Raw genomic sequence first — 16,198 nt, 5'->3', positions numbered from 1 at the left:
TAGGACAGTCACAGCCAGGTTTATTATTTATTGTTCAGTTTTGAAAACATTCTCTGTTATTTGTTGACTTTGATACCAACAATGTTTAGAACTGACACATTGAAACTGTCAAGAATTTAGTTTTGTTAGTTGTTCTAGTAAACAATAAAGAAAATAAGATATTATTTGTATTTGTTTGTGTCTGTCTATTGCTTGAAACACAAATAAGATTTTTCCTGAAATATTTCATGACAATATTTGAGATTGTGTAAAATTTTAAGGGTGTCCAAAAACTATTTTCCACCACTGTATATTCACATAAATAATTGAAAGCAATCCTTGCTAGGTTGATGTTCATCATATTGGAATCAGCTTAGTTGAACCAGTTTACATTTTGACCAGGTAGGCGTTGGTTCATAGAACAACAAGGGAATGAAAACGGCCCACTCTGATCTACTCTCTGTGTCTCTCTTCTCTCCACATTTGATCCCCCCTTATTTCTCTTCCCTTTTCTTCTCCAAGGATCCCAGAGGATAAGTGACAGTGAAATCTCGGACTATGATTGTGAAGATGGTGTGGGAGTAATAACAGGTAAGTTGTTGAAGTTGTATGAACATACAGCGCTTGCTGAAACACTTGGTCATATAACTTAGTGGAATCTAAAAACTGGAATTGGCAAAGTTGAAATTAGTTGTTATATATTCTTTTTTATGTTTGAACTCAGATAACCTCTCACATATCATTACCCTTCAAATGTATGCCAGACCTAAAGCTCCAAATGACTGTTATATACCATAGCAGCAGGTTAAAATGCTGCAGCCTATCAGCAACAGCAGCAAGGAGAGGGAGCACAGAGATTTTGTCTGCCTCTGCACTGCTAGTTTCTGTTCTGCTGTACTCACAAGACTTCAGCAGCACACCCACGCTGCACATCCAAAAAGGAGAAGCAGAGCTGTTACCTGGCAGAGATCTTCAGACAAAGATGGAAAGAAAAAGTGAAACATGGCCATGTAAAATGGCAATCTAGAACTGAAAGAGCATAACACTGAGAAAGGTAGAAAGTCATGCTTCCTTTCTTGCAGTGTTTGCGGAAAAGCATTTGGTAAATTGCTGAACGGAGACAGCTGCCTGTCCTTTTCTTTTAGGACGTAGTGCTATACATCTCTATGAGGAGATAAAAGCCACAGAAAGGGGGCAGGGGTGACTCACAAATAGAAAATGTATTGCAGAGATTTAGTGACTGTGGCGCACACTTTTCAGACAGACAGATAGACGGACAGAGGAAAGCCATCAGCAGGAGCTCACTGATGATACTGTAGCTGAAGGAAATCCTCCTCCAGCCTCTTTAACATTCTCAGCAGACACTCTCTGGCTAGCCATGCCAGCCCCCTTCACTTCATTCACTGTGAAGGGAATGCCCCCTTGCTTAGTTTGATTGCATGCCCTTCTTCTTTACTGAAGCTCCACTGCATGCCAGTTTATCCTGCAGTCTTTGCATTAAAGCTCTGACACAATCAACTTTAAATACGACAGGATGATATATGTTGATGTATTTTATAGATAAACACTAATTAAATTAAGTGTGCATCAGCAATATGGCACATTCTCCTCCTGTTATCCACATGTTATACCTATCTCCTCTGATGCAGCAGGCCCAGGCCTAAAGTGACATCACAGTAATTATTAGAAATATGCTAATTTATGCTTAATTGACTGTACTCACGCAGCATGTCAAAGGAGACCCTGAACATTTATTTTGGCTCTGCATTCATGTTTTTTCGCTTGGCTTGGACTTGCTGCAGAAATGTCCTGTATTTTGAATATTGAATATCATATGCCTTATTGAAAAGGATACACATTATTTATTTTAATATTGTTTTTTGGTTTTGTTTAATAAAACTATCCGTAATATGTAAAAATAAATCATAGAATAGTAAGTGTAATAGTATATGACTGTGTTTTTCAAAATTTGAGTAGTTAATTTGAAAGAGCCTTATAGATCATTAACAGTTTTGCACTGCTAGCATCTGTCAAAAAGAAACCATAATGATATTAATATGTCCAACTTCCTCAAGTGAAGGTCACTATTTCTTACCATTACCTCCATTTTTTCCTAATTTAAAAAAAATGTAATCCATGGTTTTCTTTAACTCATTTTAATGTGCTTTACACTCTATTGAATATCAATCAAGTTTAATAGTCATAAGCATTGACCTTAACTATAGCTGCTAGCCATGTCTGATTATAGGGTAATGAACTCTTTCAAGTTCAATGGACTAATCAGTCTTGCAAAGAAAATTCATTATACTATTTCACATTTTTAAAGGCTATTTTCCTGTTTAATGCACAATGTAAAGACAGCAATGCGTCTTTATAAAAAGCTAGAGCTCAATTTTGGCGTACAGGGAGTCAGCTTTATGGAAAAAGATAAGTCCCTCGGCAGGTAGGTATAACTTTGATAAAGTTTAGTCTGTTTCTTCTTAGATGGATGAAGTTAAATTGAATATGTGACATGCAGTCATCATTTTCATTTTCAATGTTCCAGATTTTTGCTATGCACTCACTCAAACATATGGAAAGTACACAGGGTATTATGTTAGGACAAAAAAAAAGAATGTGCACAACTGCGATATACTGTATCTGGTGTCAGAAGATTTATGCAGAACCATCCCTCTCTGTCTGCTCTTGTTTTCACAGACTACCGGCCGAATGGCAGAGACTTCCAGAGCTCCACGTTGTCGGTCCCTGAGCAGGTGATGTCGTCTAATCACTGCTCTCGGTCGGCTGATATCAATCGGGCGCGGTCGCGCTCTCCCAGTGTTCCCCCTCCCTCCAGGTAATTAATGCACAGGTCACTACTAGGATGACCTTGGAATTCAGGGTGTACAATGTTTCATTTTTTAGTCTGATATGGATTTTGACCCTGATAACATCTCTTACTATCAAACCTGCATTGACGGTTGATGCCATAACCCTGATAGGGGTTGCTAATATATGAATGCTAATATATGCTTGAGCAACTTAGCTGAACAAATCTGCACATTAGCTGCACATCTCTTGAAAATGAGAATTTCAAATCTGTCACAAGGACTCTTAATGCCAAATTGCAAATCACCCCTCTGTGGGATGCATTTTCTCCTGCGAGTCCCTTTAAATGCCTCACATAGACATATTGGCCCCCCTGGCCAGCAGTGGAAGTGTGTGGTGTCAGAAATACATAGGGGCTGATACAGTCCGCTTCTGTCACACAGCAGAAGTCTGGACCCAGCCTTTGACCTTAGGCCTTCTCAGTACAGCTCCTCCACTAGAGTGGACCACCACAGTGTGTCTGAAGATAACTACTCACCTGACAGGTACACACACACACACTCCAGCTTAAACTTGTGTGCAGTGAATGCATGTACTGGCATGCATGATCAAACGCTGACAAGCACAAGTGGGGGCTGATGAGTTCTAGACATGCAGGGAGTTTTTTATGCATGCATACACTTATGCATGATGCTATTTGCCTTGAATTCTTTAGGACTTACCTTGTCTGTAGGTGCTTTCTGGTATTCCCGCTTTGATAGAGCAACTTTCTCCAGTCCTTGGGAAAAATATCTTAAATCTGATACAATGTTGGGGATATATATACAGTACCTAAGCACCTTTTTCTACTAGCTCCCTCGGTCAAGTGTACAGAGCACAGTAGCACTCCAAACTACTTAAGAGGAATAAAAGTAAATAAGCATTGCTCAAGTTGATAAAAGTTTGATCCTCTAAGTTAAAAATGAAATTGTTTAATAGGCAAAATCCTACAAGAGCAGTAGAACTGACTAAAACTAGATTGTTCTGGAGGACCTACAGGGTTTTTCATCTTAGATTCAGTATAGGTTGCATTTATGTGGAAAAATGAGGAGCCAGTGCTCCTAGTGCTGCATACAGTGTAAGTATTTGCATGTATCTCACTTTCTTTCTGGAAGAGGTGGTCAAGGGGAAGTGGTCAGTTATCCTCCATCAGCACTTATTTTTGTGAGGGTTGGAAAATGTTGCTCCAAGAGTCCAATCATAGCCTTGGCACTGCCAGGCTGCAGCTACTTTTCCCTGTCCAATTAACTTTATTTGATATTCTGAGCCTTGGCCTAAATCAGTGTCAGACGCAGGAAATGCACTTATCTAAATTGTCTGGGACAGTGCTCACTTGAATGTATTTTCTCTGCTTTAATTAACAGTATCCTGTTATTTATTGAAAACAGTTGAAAATGACACAGGGAATATGTCAATTTAAAATTGTCTCAGAAAAACAACAATAATTAAAAAGGGAGGAAAAGAAACATCCTGTAGAATTTCTATAGCTTCTCCTGTGGCTTTTTTTTTTTCAAAGCTTGTGTCATTTTCACTGTATGTTCCTACTTTTTGTAATGTGTTAAAATTGCCTGAGAAAAAATGAAATCCTATGAAATATGCATGGTTTTAACTTGTTTGATCATCCAGGAGAAGAAACGCCACGCAGGTTTAGGTGTCCAGACTACTCCTTCTTCCAGGATTCTGCTGGAGTTATCAGTGTACCACTTTCATCTGTCCATGTGGTTAAGCTGAGAAAGACATCTCCCCAGCCTCCCTTATCTTCCTTGCCTGTTTTTTCCTCTATGAAACTGTTACATCAACCTCTCCTATGAGCTTTCTCACTCTCTTTACATCCTGCTTCTTTGAGAAATCTCTCGCTCTCTCCCCTCTGTTTTCTCACCCATCCATCTGTCTGCCTGTCCTGCTCCTCCTCCTCCTCCTCCTCCTCCTCCTCGACTTCTTCTTTGGTTGCCATCTCAGATCCATCTCTGTCTTCTCTCCTTCCTCCATGTGGTTGCAGCCATTTTCTTACCCTACCTCGTACCAGACATTCTCAGCCTAGTGATGATCCTCAAGAGGACCCAAGGTAGAACTCTGACTAAGCTAGCATGAAGCCCTTCCTTGCAAATCCACTTTCCAACCCAACACCTCCCCAACTCCTACCCACAACCCCTGTATTCTCCTGAGGAAGTCTTTCATTTGGGTGAAGAACACATGGCACTGACACTTTGGCATGTTTTCTTTCACTGTTGCGTCACTTGACATTTATCACCTATTTGCATCAACACTATGGATGCACTAAAGAGGATAACGTATAGTACCTTGTCATTGTCAATGCCATCAGTGTGGTGTTCAAGTATATGTTTCATCTGCATAAAGATCGAATATATACGCATTGTTAACTTTTCAGAATCACAGTATATTGACAAAATGAGTGAGTCTGGGGTCTTAAACCTTTTCTATCCTGTATCAGCATTGCTTATTATTTTTTATTACCCATGTCATTTCCATTCATTCTTCTCATTATCCAAAAACAGTGTTATTAGGACTAGTGTGATTTCTAGGTGAGCACATTCCTCTTGGTCTTTCATCTTATTCAAAGAAGGAGTGACTGTGGTATGGCAATACTGAAAAAGGATAATGTTCAGTAGTTGTGAAGTTTTGTCCAGCAGAGGTGGTTTCTCCTGTCAACATGTCGATCCATTAGAAGCATCAGTTTTATACAGTTACATTAGATCTATGGGCTAATTGTGTAAACAGAAAACGGACTGCGCAACTCCGTGTTTACAAAATTGCTTCCTTTGCAGGTTTTTTTTATGACACTTACCCTTTCTAAATTCCATGCTCACCAGTTGTGATATTTCTTTGGCAGCCGCAACCATCGCGTGTACCCGATCTGTCGGGAGGAAGCAGTCAGGTTACTGCGTTCCACTAGGATGGCCCGTGCCTATTCTGAGGGCGCCTACTCCTCCGACTATGACTACGAGAGGTATTGATATGCACTGCATCTGTGCAACCGGCATCTTGTGGTCTCCCAAAATTGTCCCTGGTCTATTTTTATTTTATCCGTCGTCCGTAAATGTGATGACAGAAAATGATATCCGTCTGATATCTGTTTTTGTAAAAAAGTCATCACAGCTCTGAAGTTGTTGATGTAAAATAATATTTCACAACTGCCTCTGAGTGATGAGGTTCAGAGCTATATATGTGTTGCTGATGTCAGCTGTATGTATTCTGGTTGTTGAGCAACTAACTGGCCAGCACCTTACTGTTTCTACACTGATGTCCTTGTTTATGTACCCATGTACATTGTACCAACAGCAGTATGTTGATCAGTGGTGTGTGTGATTTTTGGTGTTGTCATACTTTACATGCTATTTGCAGCTGCTTATTGCACACCTGTACAATGGCATCTCTGATGCATTGCTCTGGGCTGCACAGTAGCTTTGTAAATCCCGTGTTTGCCCTGTGGCTTCTTGTGTCTGGCCAGAATGGGCTGCTTTGGCCCTTCTAAGCATGCTGACACCCATCCACCTCCAGGATCCATGCCAGCATTCTGATGCACCAATAAAAAGAAAGAAACTCACATTGCTCCCAAATGCTGTAAATGACTCCACTTTTCTCCGTCTTCAATCTTCTGCCTGCTGCCATCTGGCTTTCAGTCAGGAGTAACGTGACATTTGTGCTATTTCTCTCCTCTCCAGGAGGAAAAAAGTGATGAGTCCTCAGAACCCCGCCCAAGAGCCTGTGTGACTTTATTAAAGTGTCGCAAAGTTTGCCTGAGGGTTAGCTTGGTTCGACATCAGGCCCAGTTTATAGTCTCGATAGCCATTAACGAGAACTCTCTAGGTTTACCCCCTTTTTTTTTGTTTGAGCCTCCAGAGTGGACAGTAGCGAGAACTTCAGTGTTTTCCACGAGGAGTATAATATATCCAATATATTTTTCTCCTGCCTGTCTGTCACAGATACACTTTATAGAGTAAAAGCAGAAGTTAGAAGTGAGGAGAAATGAGGGCAGAACAGATAAACAGCAGGCATGTGAAAGAGGAAAGGGAGACAGATAAAACAGAGTATTGGAGTGTGGTCTTTTGGCGAGTGAGTGTTGCATCTCCTTGTGAGAAGTTTAAAACACAACAGTAAATATGAGTCATATAATGAATGTTTTATCAACAATAACAGCCTCACAGTTTGAACCCTTTAATAATGATGTTGACTGTTAATCTAACTGTTGATTCATAGTGTTAAAAGGCTACACAAGATCATTGGCTGATGAGACTTTGCTTTGATGTCAGAGACAAAAAGGATTTCTCCTCTACTGGACAATTTTTCATACTTCAGAGGCTACAGACACTACAAGACTATTACAATATTGAATAATAAATCTATATTTAAATTAATTAAATTACTGTAAAGTAATTTGTTTTTTAATTATTAAAGTTATCATTAAAAGAAGAACCAAACATGTCTTTTGGTGTCTATTGGCCTTTTTAAGAGAATCTTCCACCTTTGTGTATTGTGCAGACACCAACTTGTCTTTTGCGCCTGAATGAAATATGGTTTAACGCTTTGGTTAATATTGTTTGCATAATCAAAAACACAAAAATGTAAGGACTTTTGATGGGCTTAGGATTGAGGAGGTTTTGTGAATTCCCAAACAGAGTGCATGCTTTCAACATCTGCATTTTGAACAATTCACAGCCAAAGGTTAAGTCCAATGTTGCTTTAATATTTTCAATATGTGCAATGTAATGCAGTTTTCTTACTTTCTTCTTGTTTCACTGCAAGCTCAACAGTACCCCTGTATACTATCACAGATTTGCCTTTCGAGAAACCTCACCTCCCTTTTTTTGTCTACAGCTCTTCAGATCAACAAGATTTGCCTTCATCTTCATTGTGCCAAAAACTCTTACTATGACTGTGCATTTTTAGGAAATAACAGATTTAGTCTTGAACATCAAAATATAATGCAAAATACACTTCACTTTCTCTAAGGAATACACCCTCTAACACCATCTAACATTTTATAACACTCACCATGTAAAAAAAACACATGGTCCCTTGCAGGATCCACTTAGTCTTCTTTCCATATACCCCACACCTGTAGAATAAGGTAATTCAGCTACTTACCAGACGATGCAGTAATGCTAAAAATAAGTGAAGAATTGCCATATTTGCATTTTACCCCCCCCCCCCCCCCCCCCCCCCCAAAAGACAGCTCTAGTGCATATTTAGTGTTTCAAATGTCATTAAATGACACTGATTGGCAATTCAGCATAACTGGATAAAAATCAGCTGATGAAACTTTTTGATAGGCTCCCACAATAGTGAAATGTGTCAAATTTGACACCAACTTCAGTACAGATACTGTTTATCTTGACTTCCTGCTTATTTCTTTACAACAAAAATTGAAGATGCACAAGAAAAATAGTTTGAAACATGCATAGCAACTTGTTTGTTACTTGAACGTGTGCACGCTGAAGGGTGTGCAGCTGATATCATGCCCTACATACTGTCCATCCTTCCAGCATATTGTCCCTACCCTGCCTTGGCCCCACTGAGTGCCTGCTTATCTCTCAATAACCTCTGTAGGAACCACGGAGCAATGGATAGACACGAGTATCACAGCAGGTCCCGCTCTGCAGACCAGCGACCCACTATAGAGCGCCCCACATCCCGCTCGCGCTCCACTGAACGCCCGCACGACTCTTCACTCATGAGGTCCATGCCGTCCCTGCCATCTGGGAGATCCGCCCCCCCCTCACCTGCCTTGACGAGGTGTGACCCAGATCGGAGATGTAAAACAGCTTAGCACAGGAGCAGACTGAAGTTTCAGATATACATTCATTTCTGTAAGGTGTAGATTATCTGGAGGGAGAGATGACTCAAGCACTAGCCTTAAGTATTCTCCAAAATATGTATAGAGCTTTTTTGGCTTAGTAATAACATCAAACTGTAGCCTACTGAATAAATACATTGTAGCTTATATTATAGTCCTAGAAAGAAGATGCAATATAGACAGTGAGGAGTGTTACGACTTAAGGATCAGGTAGTTAGCCTGTGTTCTTACCAGTTCCTCTTATAAAACCTACCTCAACTCAATTGTGGACCCTTCATGGTTTACTTTTTGTAGCAACAGATTTATCAAAAGAAGTCCTTTTTTATATTTTCTTTCATACAGTCCACAATTGAATTTGTCCTCCTAATCTAGACATCAAGCTACCAGTCAAAAGGGCTTATAGGGTTAATTCTCCTCGAGTGCAGCTTTACCTCTAAATGTTTGCATAACTGAAACTTTGTTAGAATAAACCAGTTCAGACCCGGTCCCATGAGCTGCCACCCACCCACCCCAAACCTTCCTAACTCTCAGAATGAACCAGACAAACATCAACCACCAACCCCTTCACCGTCCCCCAATGCCTTGCTTTCTCACCTTACTCACAACCTCCTCACAACTACCCCCCCCCCCACAACCCACCTCACCACTTTCTGTTTTTGTCCCCAAAAGCACTGGTGCTGTATTTTCCTTACACATGTCCCGGGCACAACAGTCCTGACACTGTAGATAGAGTGCTGACTCGTTTTAATTTGGAACATTCTGCTCATACGCTTGCGTGAGTATAGCAGTAATGTACCGACATCTTTCTTTGACTTCATTACTAACCATTGGTGCCGTTTATCCTGTAATGGCATTCTGTTTTGTGTTTTATTATTTTTTTAAATCTTCTTTTGTCTTGCTTTGTAGCCTTTTGGGGACAGTCTGAATGCATGGTCGCACTGGTCTGCTGTATCTGCATTGAACTCTTCTCTTCTTGCAGCTTGATGAGTCGACTATACATGCGATTCACACCTTGCATCTTTTATTGCAGCTCAGTTTCCTACAGTTGATGTATCCCTCCACACCCATGCCATGTGCCAAACATCCTTGCTTTGTGCATTGGTTTTGTATTATGGAGAAACATGTTTTTTGTTTTTTTTTATAATTTAGCTAAAATTTTCAATCCAAATTTTTTTAAACAAAGTAATGTTAAAAATGTAATGTTAATGGTAAATTTAGAATTAAATTAAAGTTAGTTAATTTTTAATTTTTTAGATACTTTTTAAAGGTAGTTAAATTGTTATGTTAAACTAGCACCAATATATTGACAATAACAGCTGTAATTCATTATTTATTCATCTAAACAAATGCACTGGCATCTCTCCTGTGCATATCTATCTATCTATCTATCTATCTATCTATCTATCTATCTATCTATCTATCTATCTATCTATCTATCTATCTATCTATCTATCTATCTATCTATCTATCTATCTATCTATCTATCTATCAAAAATGTACTGATCAGACTGATTCCATTTAAATTATAGAAATTTAAAAATATGATAATTCCTATCATATCATTGATTTTTTAATTTCAGTCAAAAGCATTCCTTTTAATCTAATGCTTTTTCCTGACATTAAAGCTAATTATTGCTAGTCTCATTTTTTAAAAAGCCCTTTCCGCACACTGTGATGTGGGTGCAGTCTGGCCAGGCCCTGCATCAGCCATCAGATCTGGTTCAGACCTATGTCTTATATCCTTTGTCAACTTTTTCTTCTTATCATGTAGGGCGCATCCTCGTAGTGGATCAGTTCAGACAAGTCCCTCCAGTACCCCCATGTCCAACAGGCGAGGACGACAACTCCCTCAGCTTCCACCCACTGGGAAAGAAAGAAGTAAGTCACCTGCCTTATTTTATTTGTGTGAAAAGGTCACGAGGAAAGGAGACGGAACTCAAAGCGCGTCTTTGTATTAGTGTGTTTCTATGCCGTACTCTGAATTGATGTGGCCCAACCGATGGGGCTGAAGAAAAAGAAATGCAATGGTTTTACAGCTGATTGTTGATTATCACACTGGGAAAGGAGGATTCTCATTTGTTGATGGAATCTTTTAGTGTTAGTTTTAGATCAAATCAAACATTCATTTTTTTCCCCCTTTTGCTGTTTTATGTTTTCTTGGTGTTTAATTGGGTCGTTCATCCGTAACATCTGTACTTGGTTCCTTTTCCATTTCTCTCTCAGAAGATGGAGACGAAGGAACAGAGCCTTGTGAAGGTCTGTACATGAATGTGTGGGTTTAGTCTTTCAGACTGGGAGTGCTGGTTGAACAGCACCCTACTCTGATGGTCAAAAACCTGCCCGCAACAGCAGGTGGCTGGGTTTACTGGGGGCTAAGCTAGCTATGTGCTCCATGAAACCTCCCTCTGTTGTGGCTGTGTTGAAGTTTCAGTGTCCTGTGCCCTCGTGTTATACCTGCTTTGGCCTTTGTGGATCCTAGTATTTCCTATTCCAGTGTTTTTATGTTTCAAATTTGACTCACTCTGTTGTAGCTAGTTGGGCTTCTGAGATACTCCACCAAAGGGAATATAATGTTTTTCTCCCTGTGTCTATTAAACAGGGTAAGCTTGAGGCTTTGAGCTGTGATTAAGGTGCAATAGCTTGAACTACCCGCATCCTCACGACTACAAAGTGACATTTGAAGTCACATTTGTTCCTCAGCACTCCTTTGACAATGTTTTGTGTTGTAGCAACTGGCGGTGTGCATCATAAGAACTGTGATGAGAGAAACGATTATATTACCCATGTCTCAGAATCAAACGCAGCGTAAAACAAAGAATGTTGAGAGAATGGATGGGACAAAGAAAGAAAGAAAGAAAGAAAGAGGAGGAAAAGCTCCAGCAGTTCTGGAGAACTTGTCAAAGCACTCCCAGAACCATTTCATCATTGCCAGAGTCCATGAGGGCTTCCCCTGTCTTCTGTACAGCTGCCAACCAGCCTTTCTCTCTCTCTCTCTCTCTCTCTCTCTTTCTCTCTCTCTCTCTCTCTCTCTTCCCCACTTTCTTCTTTGCTCTTTCTTTCCCAGTCCTGCCCTTCTCTGTATTTGTGCCATCTTTTTATCACTGAAGCTTTCTCTGTCTAGAATTATCTATCGTCTCTTTGTCTATTCCCCTTTAGTCTTTAGTTCTCTCTCTCGCTCTGTTGGGCAGTCTGACTTCTTTCCCACTTCTCCTTGCTTACTTTTTTATTTTTTAAATTTATATTTTTGGGCGTTTTAGCCTTTACTGATAGACAGGAAGTGTGGGGAGTAGAGTGGGAAAGACGTGCAGCATATGATTGCGGCCGGGAATCGAACCGGTGACCTCTGCAACGAGGACTATAGTCTCTGTATGTGGGGCGCTTAGACCATTAGGCCACCAGCGACCCTCTCGTTGCTTTCTTAATATTTGTGTCCTTTTTCCTAACTCTGCTTTACCTGTCATGAAATTGGCAGTCAGTGGGCAGTGGGGGACGTATTGATCTGACCCTCTGCTGTACCTCCCACAGAGCTGTATAGCATTCGGCTTATGTAACGCAAACGTTTGTGATTGTAGCTGACTACAGAGATGAGCTGATTTGAAAGTGAATCATACCTCATGCTTTCACACACCTAATTATTTTGTATGTTATCTGTTTATGTGTGACAATACCTAAGAGGGGACAGACAAGGAGCTGAAATCCCCTGAATCCCAAAATGGTCGCTCAGGTGTGTTTATCCCTTCAGAAACAGCCTTTGAACCTGTCCTGGAGCAAAGTGTGTTTTTTACTTTTCCCTGCAAAATGTGTTGCTTTTGAGTACTTGTTTAAAAAAAGAACATTTATGAAGAGTTGAAAAGATAATTGCAGGTTTCTCAAGATAAAAATTAAGCAAGTAGACATTTTTTTCAGCTCAAAATAATGTGCAGTAAGAGTACAGTACATTCATCCACAAGCTTGAATGAACAAGCCAGACTTCTGGCAGATACTTGGGTTCCCTACAGTTTCCACTTCCTACTTTCCCATCTGTTGGCGTGTTTCTGTCCTTTGACTGTGTGGTGCTGTTACTGTTTTAACTGGCTGACTGACTCAGTGAACACTCAGTGTAAGGTCCCTAAAAAGCCACACTTGTTTTTATAATAATCTGTTATGATTGAGCACTGGGTGATACTCGGCAGGCAAAGAAAGTTGTGTGTTGTATTAGGTGTGTAGTAACAAAAGCTTGGTACAATTTACTCTTCATTGTACAGTACAACACAAAGGGTTATGGTGTGTGTTGTGACTTTCGTGGGGTGACTTGTACGTGGAAAGCGGGGTGTTTGTACCTTGAGTTGCCATATTACTGTGACTTAAAGAACCAGTATAAGAGTTCAGAGTGCAAACATTTCATGAGCCTCCATCTATCCTTATAGCAGCAGCAGACTTGGAGGAAAAACCCCAAGGGGCCCCGGTAAATGGGAGGAAAGGCAAGTTCTCTGCATAGTGTGATGGCGTGAGTTTGCTGTGTGGGTGCTCTCGGTCAACACAAGTGCCAATATGTGTGACTCTTGTGACTTTGCTACTCAGGGTTATTCTTCTTTTTTATGAGCCCTAGCACACTTATAAAGTCCTTCATTCATAATTTCCAAATTCCACATTCTATCTTTTATTTATTCTCAGTGTGGTTCATTCTATTGAGTTGATCTTGCAGAGTAAAATCAGAGTTGTGTGTAGCTGAAGCTGATGAAAATAAGTACTGAGTGCTGACTAGTTTATTATTTACATTGTGAAATCACCTTTCATTTTGGATTACATATAGCTTATTAAACACATACACAAAGATCGGTAGCTCTAGATTTATGTAGGATTAGTTTACCAAAAAACACCCCCAGAAAAAGCACTGTACCATTGTATCAAATAAAAGTAGCCTAGCATGGTCTATATCTTGTCCAATTCAGAATGCTATAGAAATACTGCAGTGTATAAGCTTGTTGATTCAAGAACATTGCAAGTTGTTACCTCTGCTGGCCAGCAGATGGAGCAAATTCATTTGATTTGATGAGGAGCTGTCCATGATTTCAGTGCTGAAGAGGAAAATACATTGTTGGCTCTAACCACTTTTACCATTAGCACCCTCAATCAGTGCAATACATATGAATAATGGATTTAATAAGTCAACTGTGCATTAAAAGATTATTAAATTAAAAAGGAACATTTTCTGCACTTACAAACTTTTCATCTAGATAATCTCAAGAATTCTGTAACTTGAAAATCAAGTGTGTATGTGTGTTTGTACACATGTATGGTGTACGTATGTGTGTGTGTGTGCATGTGTGTCTTACCATAGAAGTGACATGGGAGGACCAGCAGCGAGGGTTGAATGGCTCTGATCCTGATGGAGGGGCACAGCCACATCCCTCCCTCACAGGTTGGTTGGTTGGTCTGGGTGTGGGTTTGTGACCCTTTAAAGGCATTATTTCACTTTGATAGAGTATTAGACCATAAATATGAGTCCATGAACAGTAACCAGCACATTGAATCTGTCCTGACACAATGGTCACAGAAAAAAGAAAAAGATATGCTACCACCTAATGGTCAGCCTCTTCATATGCTGTTATGATGTTGTCAGATTGTGAGTTATTGTCAGGAGTCAGTCACCTAGTCCTCCACCATTTTTGCTTGAGCAAAGCACTGAAACTGCTTAGTCCTGTTTTATTCTGTAACCTGAGCATTAACTCCGGAGACAACTATTATTTAAAGATGTCTGTATATATCATTATATTATTAAATCTGGAAAGCAAGTGTACATTTTTTAACCAACAAAGCATTAAGCATTTCTGAAAAAATGCTTTAAAATAAATAAACACAATTTGGTTAATTATTAATATTCTGACTTGAAAAGGCGTTTCATTCCCAAATTTCAAAATAACTTGTGTGTCTTATTTATGAACTCAGAAAACTATATAACTTTAATTTTCTTAACTATGCTCTACCAAAGTGAAGTGTCCATAAAGAGTTGGTCTGCTTTTCTTTCCCTTCCTCATTGGTGTGGGTTTGCAGTGCAGCGTGGAGCTGATGTTTCTAAAACCATTCTGATCTGTTACAGTTACAAAACTAATTTACTAAACTAAATAATCTATTTTTAGATGTGTGTCTTGACACAGTTTCCCACATCACAAATGACATGTAGTTAATTTTTAAGAGATGTTGTAATCTATCACTGGTGAGAAGGAAAACATGAAGTGTGTTGCTAAGGTAATGACTCTAGCCGTGTCTTGAGGTGCTGCGTTTGCTCTAATTAGCTTAATTTGCTACCATGGAAACACATATTCTATTCCTTTAAAGCCTCACATATGTTTAGCTCTTATATAATTTACTGATGTAATACCAGCAAGTTTTATCAAGCTTGTATGTCTTTAGACACAACGTATATTTAACACAATGAATAGTTATGTAGCAGAAACTGCATAGCCTCTTTCATGGGCGTGAATATGTTTCATAGTGTGGCACATAGAGGTATTCACAGTTTGCTGCTGTAGAGTTGTTCTCTATATGTGAGAAGCTGTGCACAGAATGTTTGCACAGAATTAGACATGTCTGTAAAGCCTCTGCCTGAGGCTCAAGCTGTGTTAAACTTCAGCAAGTCATCAGTCATCTCTGACTGCCTGTGACTCTACCTCCACTTGTTTGTTTTTAATTTATTTTTAAACTCCCTGGTTCTCCATCACTGCCTGTGTCTGCATAGCTTTGTTTCCAACTGTTATTTATCCTGCAAAGACTGGCTGGGCATGATCCTCTTTTTCAGCCTGATCACATTCTTTTTTATTTTCACACTGAGAGGCTTCTCAAGGCCCAGCAAGGCTCAGCAGGGATTTTTTATAAGGTTGAAATTTCAAACACAGCCAAACTATCACTTACTTCACATTTCCCTGTGCCAGTCAATGACTTTGTCCCTCTAACAAGTACACACATGCCAAACAGCATGTCTCTGGACCTAGAGCAGCAAGAAAATGAAAAGTATAAAAGACTATGACCTGAAATAGATGATCTTGGAAAATCACAATTTGTTTAGCTGTCTTTGAGCAGATTGCACAGTTGTTCATTTTTAGGTTATTTTTAAACACAAAGAGGGCAATCACGGCTGTGCCCTTGTTCCAATATAATCCTGTGTTTTTTGCTTGTATATCATTTAAACAAATGAAGTAATAGCTACAATGATAATAGTGAATAAACCAGCCTACAGTGCTTGTACCTTGTAGAAAATTTAAACCAAATGGAATTAAAGCTGCAAGCAGCATTGAACAGGCCCATGCAACTTCTTGCATGTTGGGGTGTAGTAGAAGTTGGGGTGCTGAGCAGCCGCAGAGTTTTTTGCTTCTGTGGACTCTTTATGACACTTATCAGCTTTTTATGACGTGTACCTGTCACTCTTAGGGGCAGCTGTCACTTTGTAGCTCTTCGGACGAAGACACTAACATGCATCCCAAAACTCTTCCATAAATTTACCACGGTCCTCGGTCAAACCAGAAGTACTTTTGTGACTGCTGTGTCACAGAGGATCCCAAACTTCTGCTCAGAAGAAAG

The 16,198-nt window shown here is 39.8% G+C and overlaps 1 protein-coding gene across 1 annotated transcript in view; it reads left to right on the top strand.

The window, feature by feature from the left end:
• The window catches only part of rims2a (regulating synaptic membrane exocytosis 2a), a 170,845-nt gene that overhangs the window by 111,546 nt on the left and 43,101 nt on the right, over positions 1-16,198 (top strand). Inside the window, exons 15-18 of the mRNA XM_034698543.1 lie at positions 502-570; positions 2,677-2,815; positions 8,395-8,580; positions 10,413-10,519. Of these exons, the coding sequence (XP_034554434.1) occupies positions 502-570; positions 2,677-2,815; positions 8,395-8,580; positions 10,413-10,519 (501 nt within the window). The remainder of the gene's footprint in view (positions 1-501; positions 571-2,676; positions 2,816-8,394; positions 8,581-10,412; positions 10,520-16,198) is intronic.

Source organism: Notolabrus celidotus, chromosome 12 (assembly GCF_009762535.1).
Source record: "Notolabrus celidotus isolate fNotCel1 chromosome 12, fNotCel1.pri, whole genome shotgun sequence".
In the NCBI taxonomy this organism is placed as follows: domain Eukaryota; kingdom Metazoa; phylum Chordata; class Actinopteri; order Labriformes; family Labridae; genus Notolabrus; species Notolabrus celidotus.
Note: the sequence above shows the minus strand (reverse complement) of the source record. Positions and strands in the feature narration are given on the sequence as shown.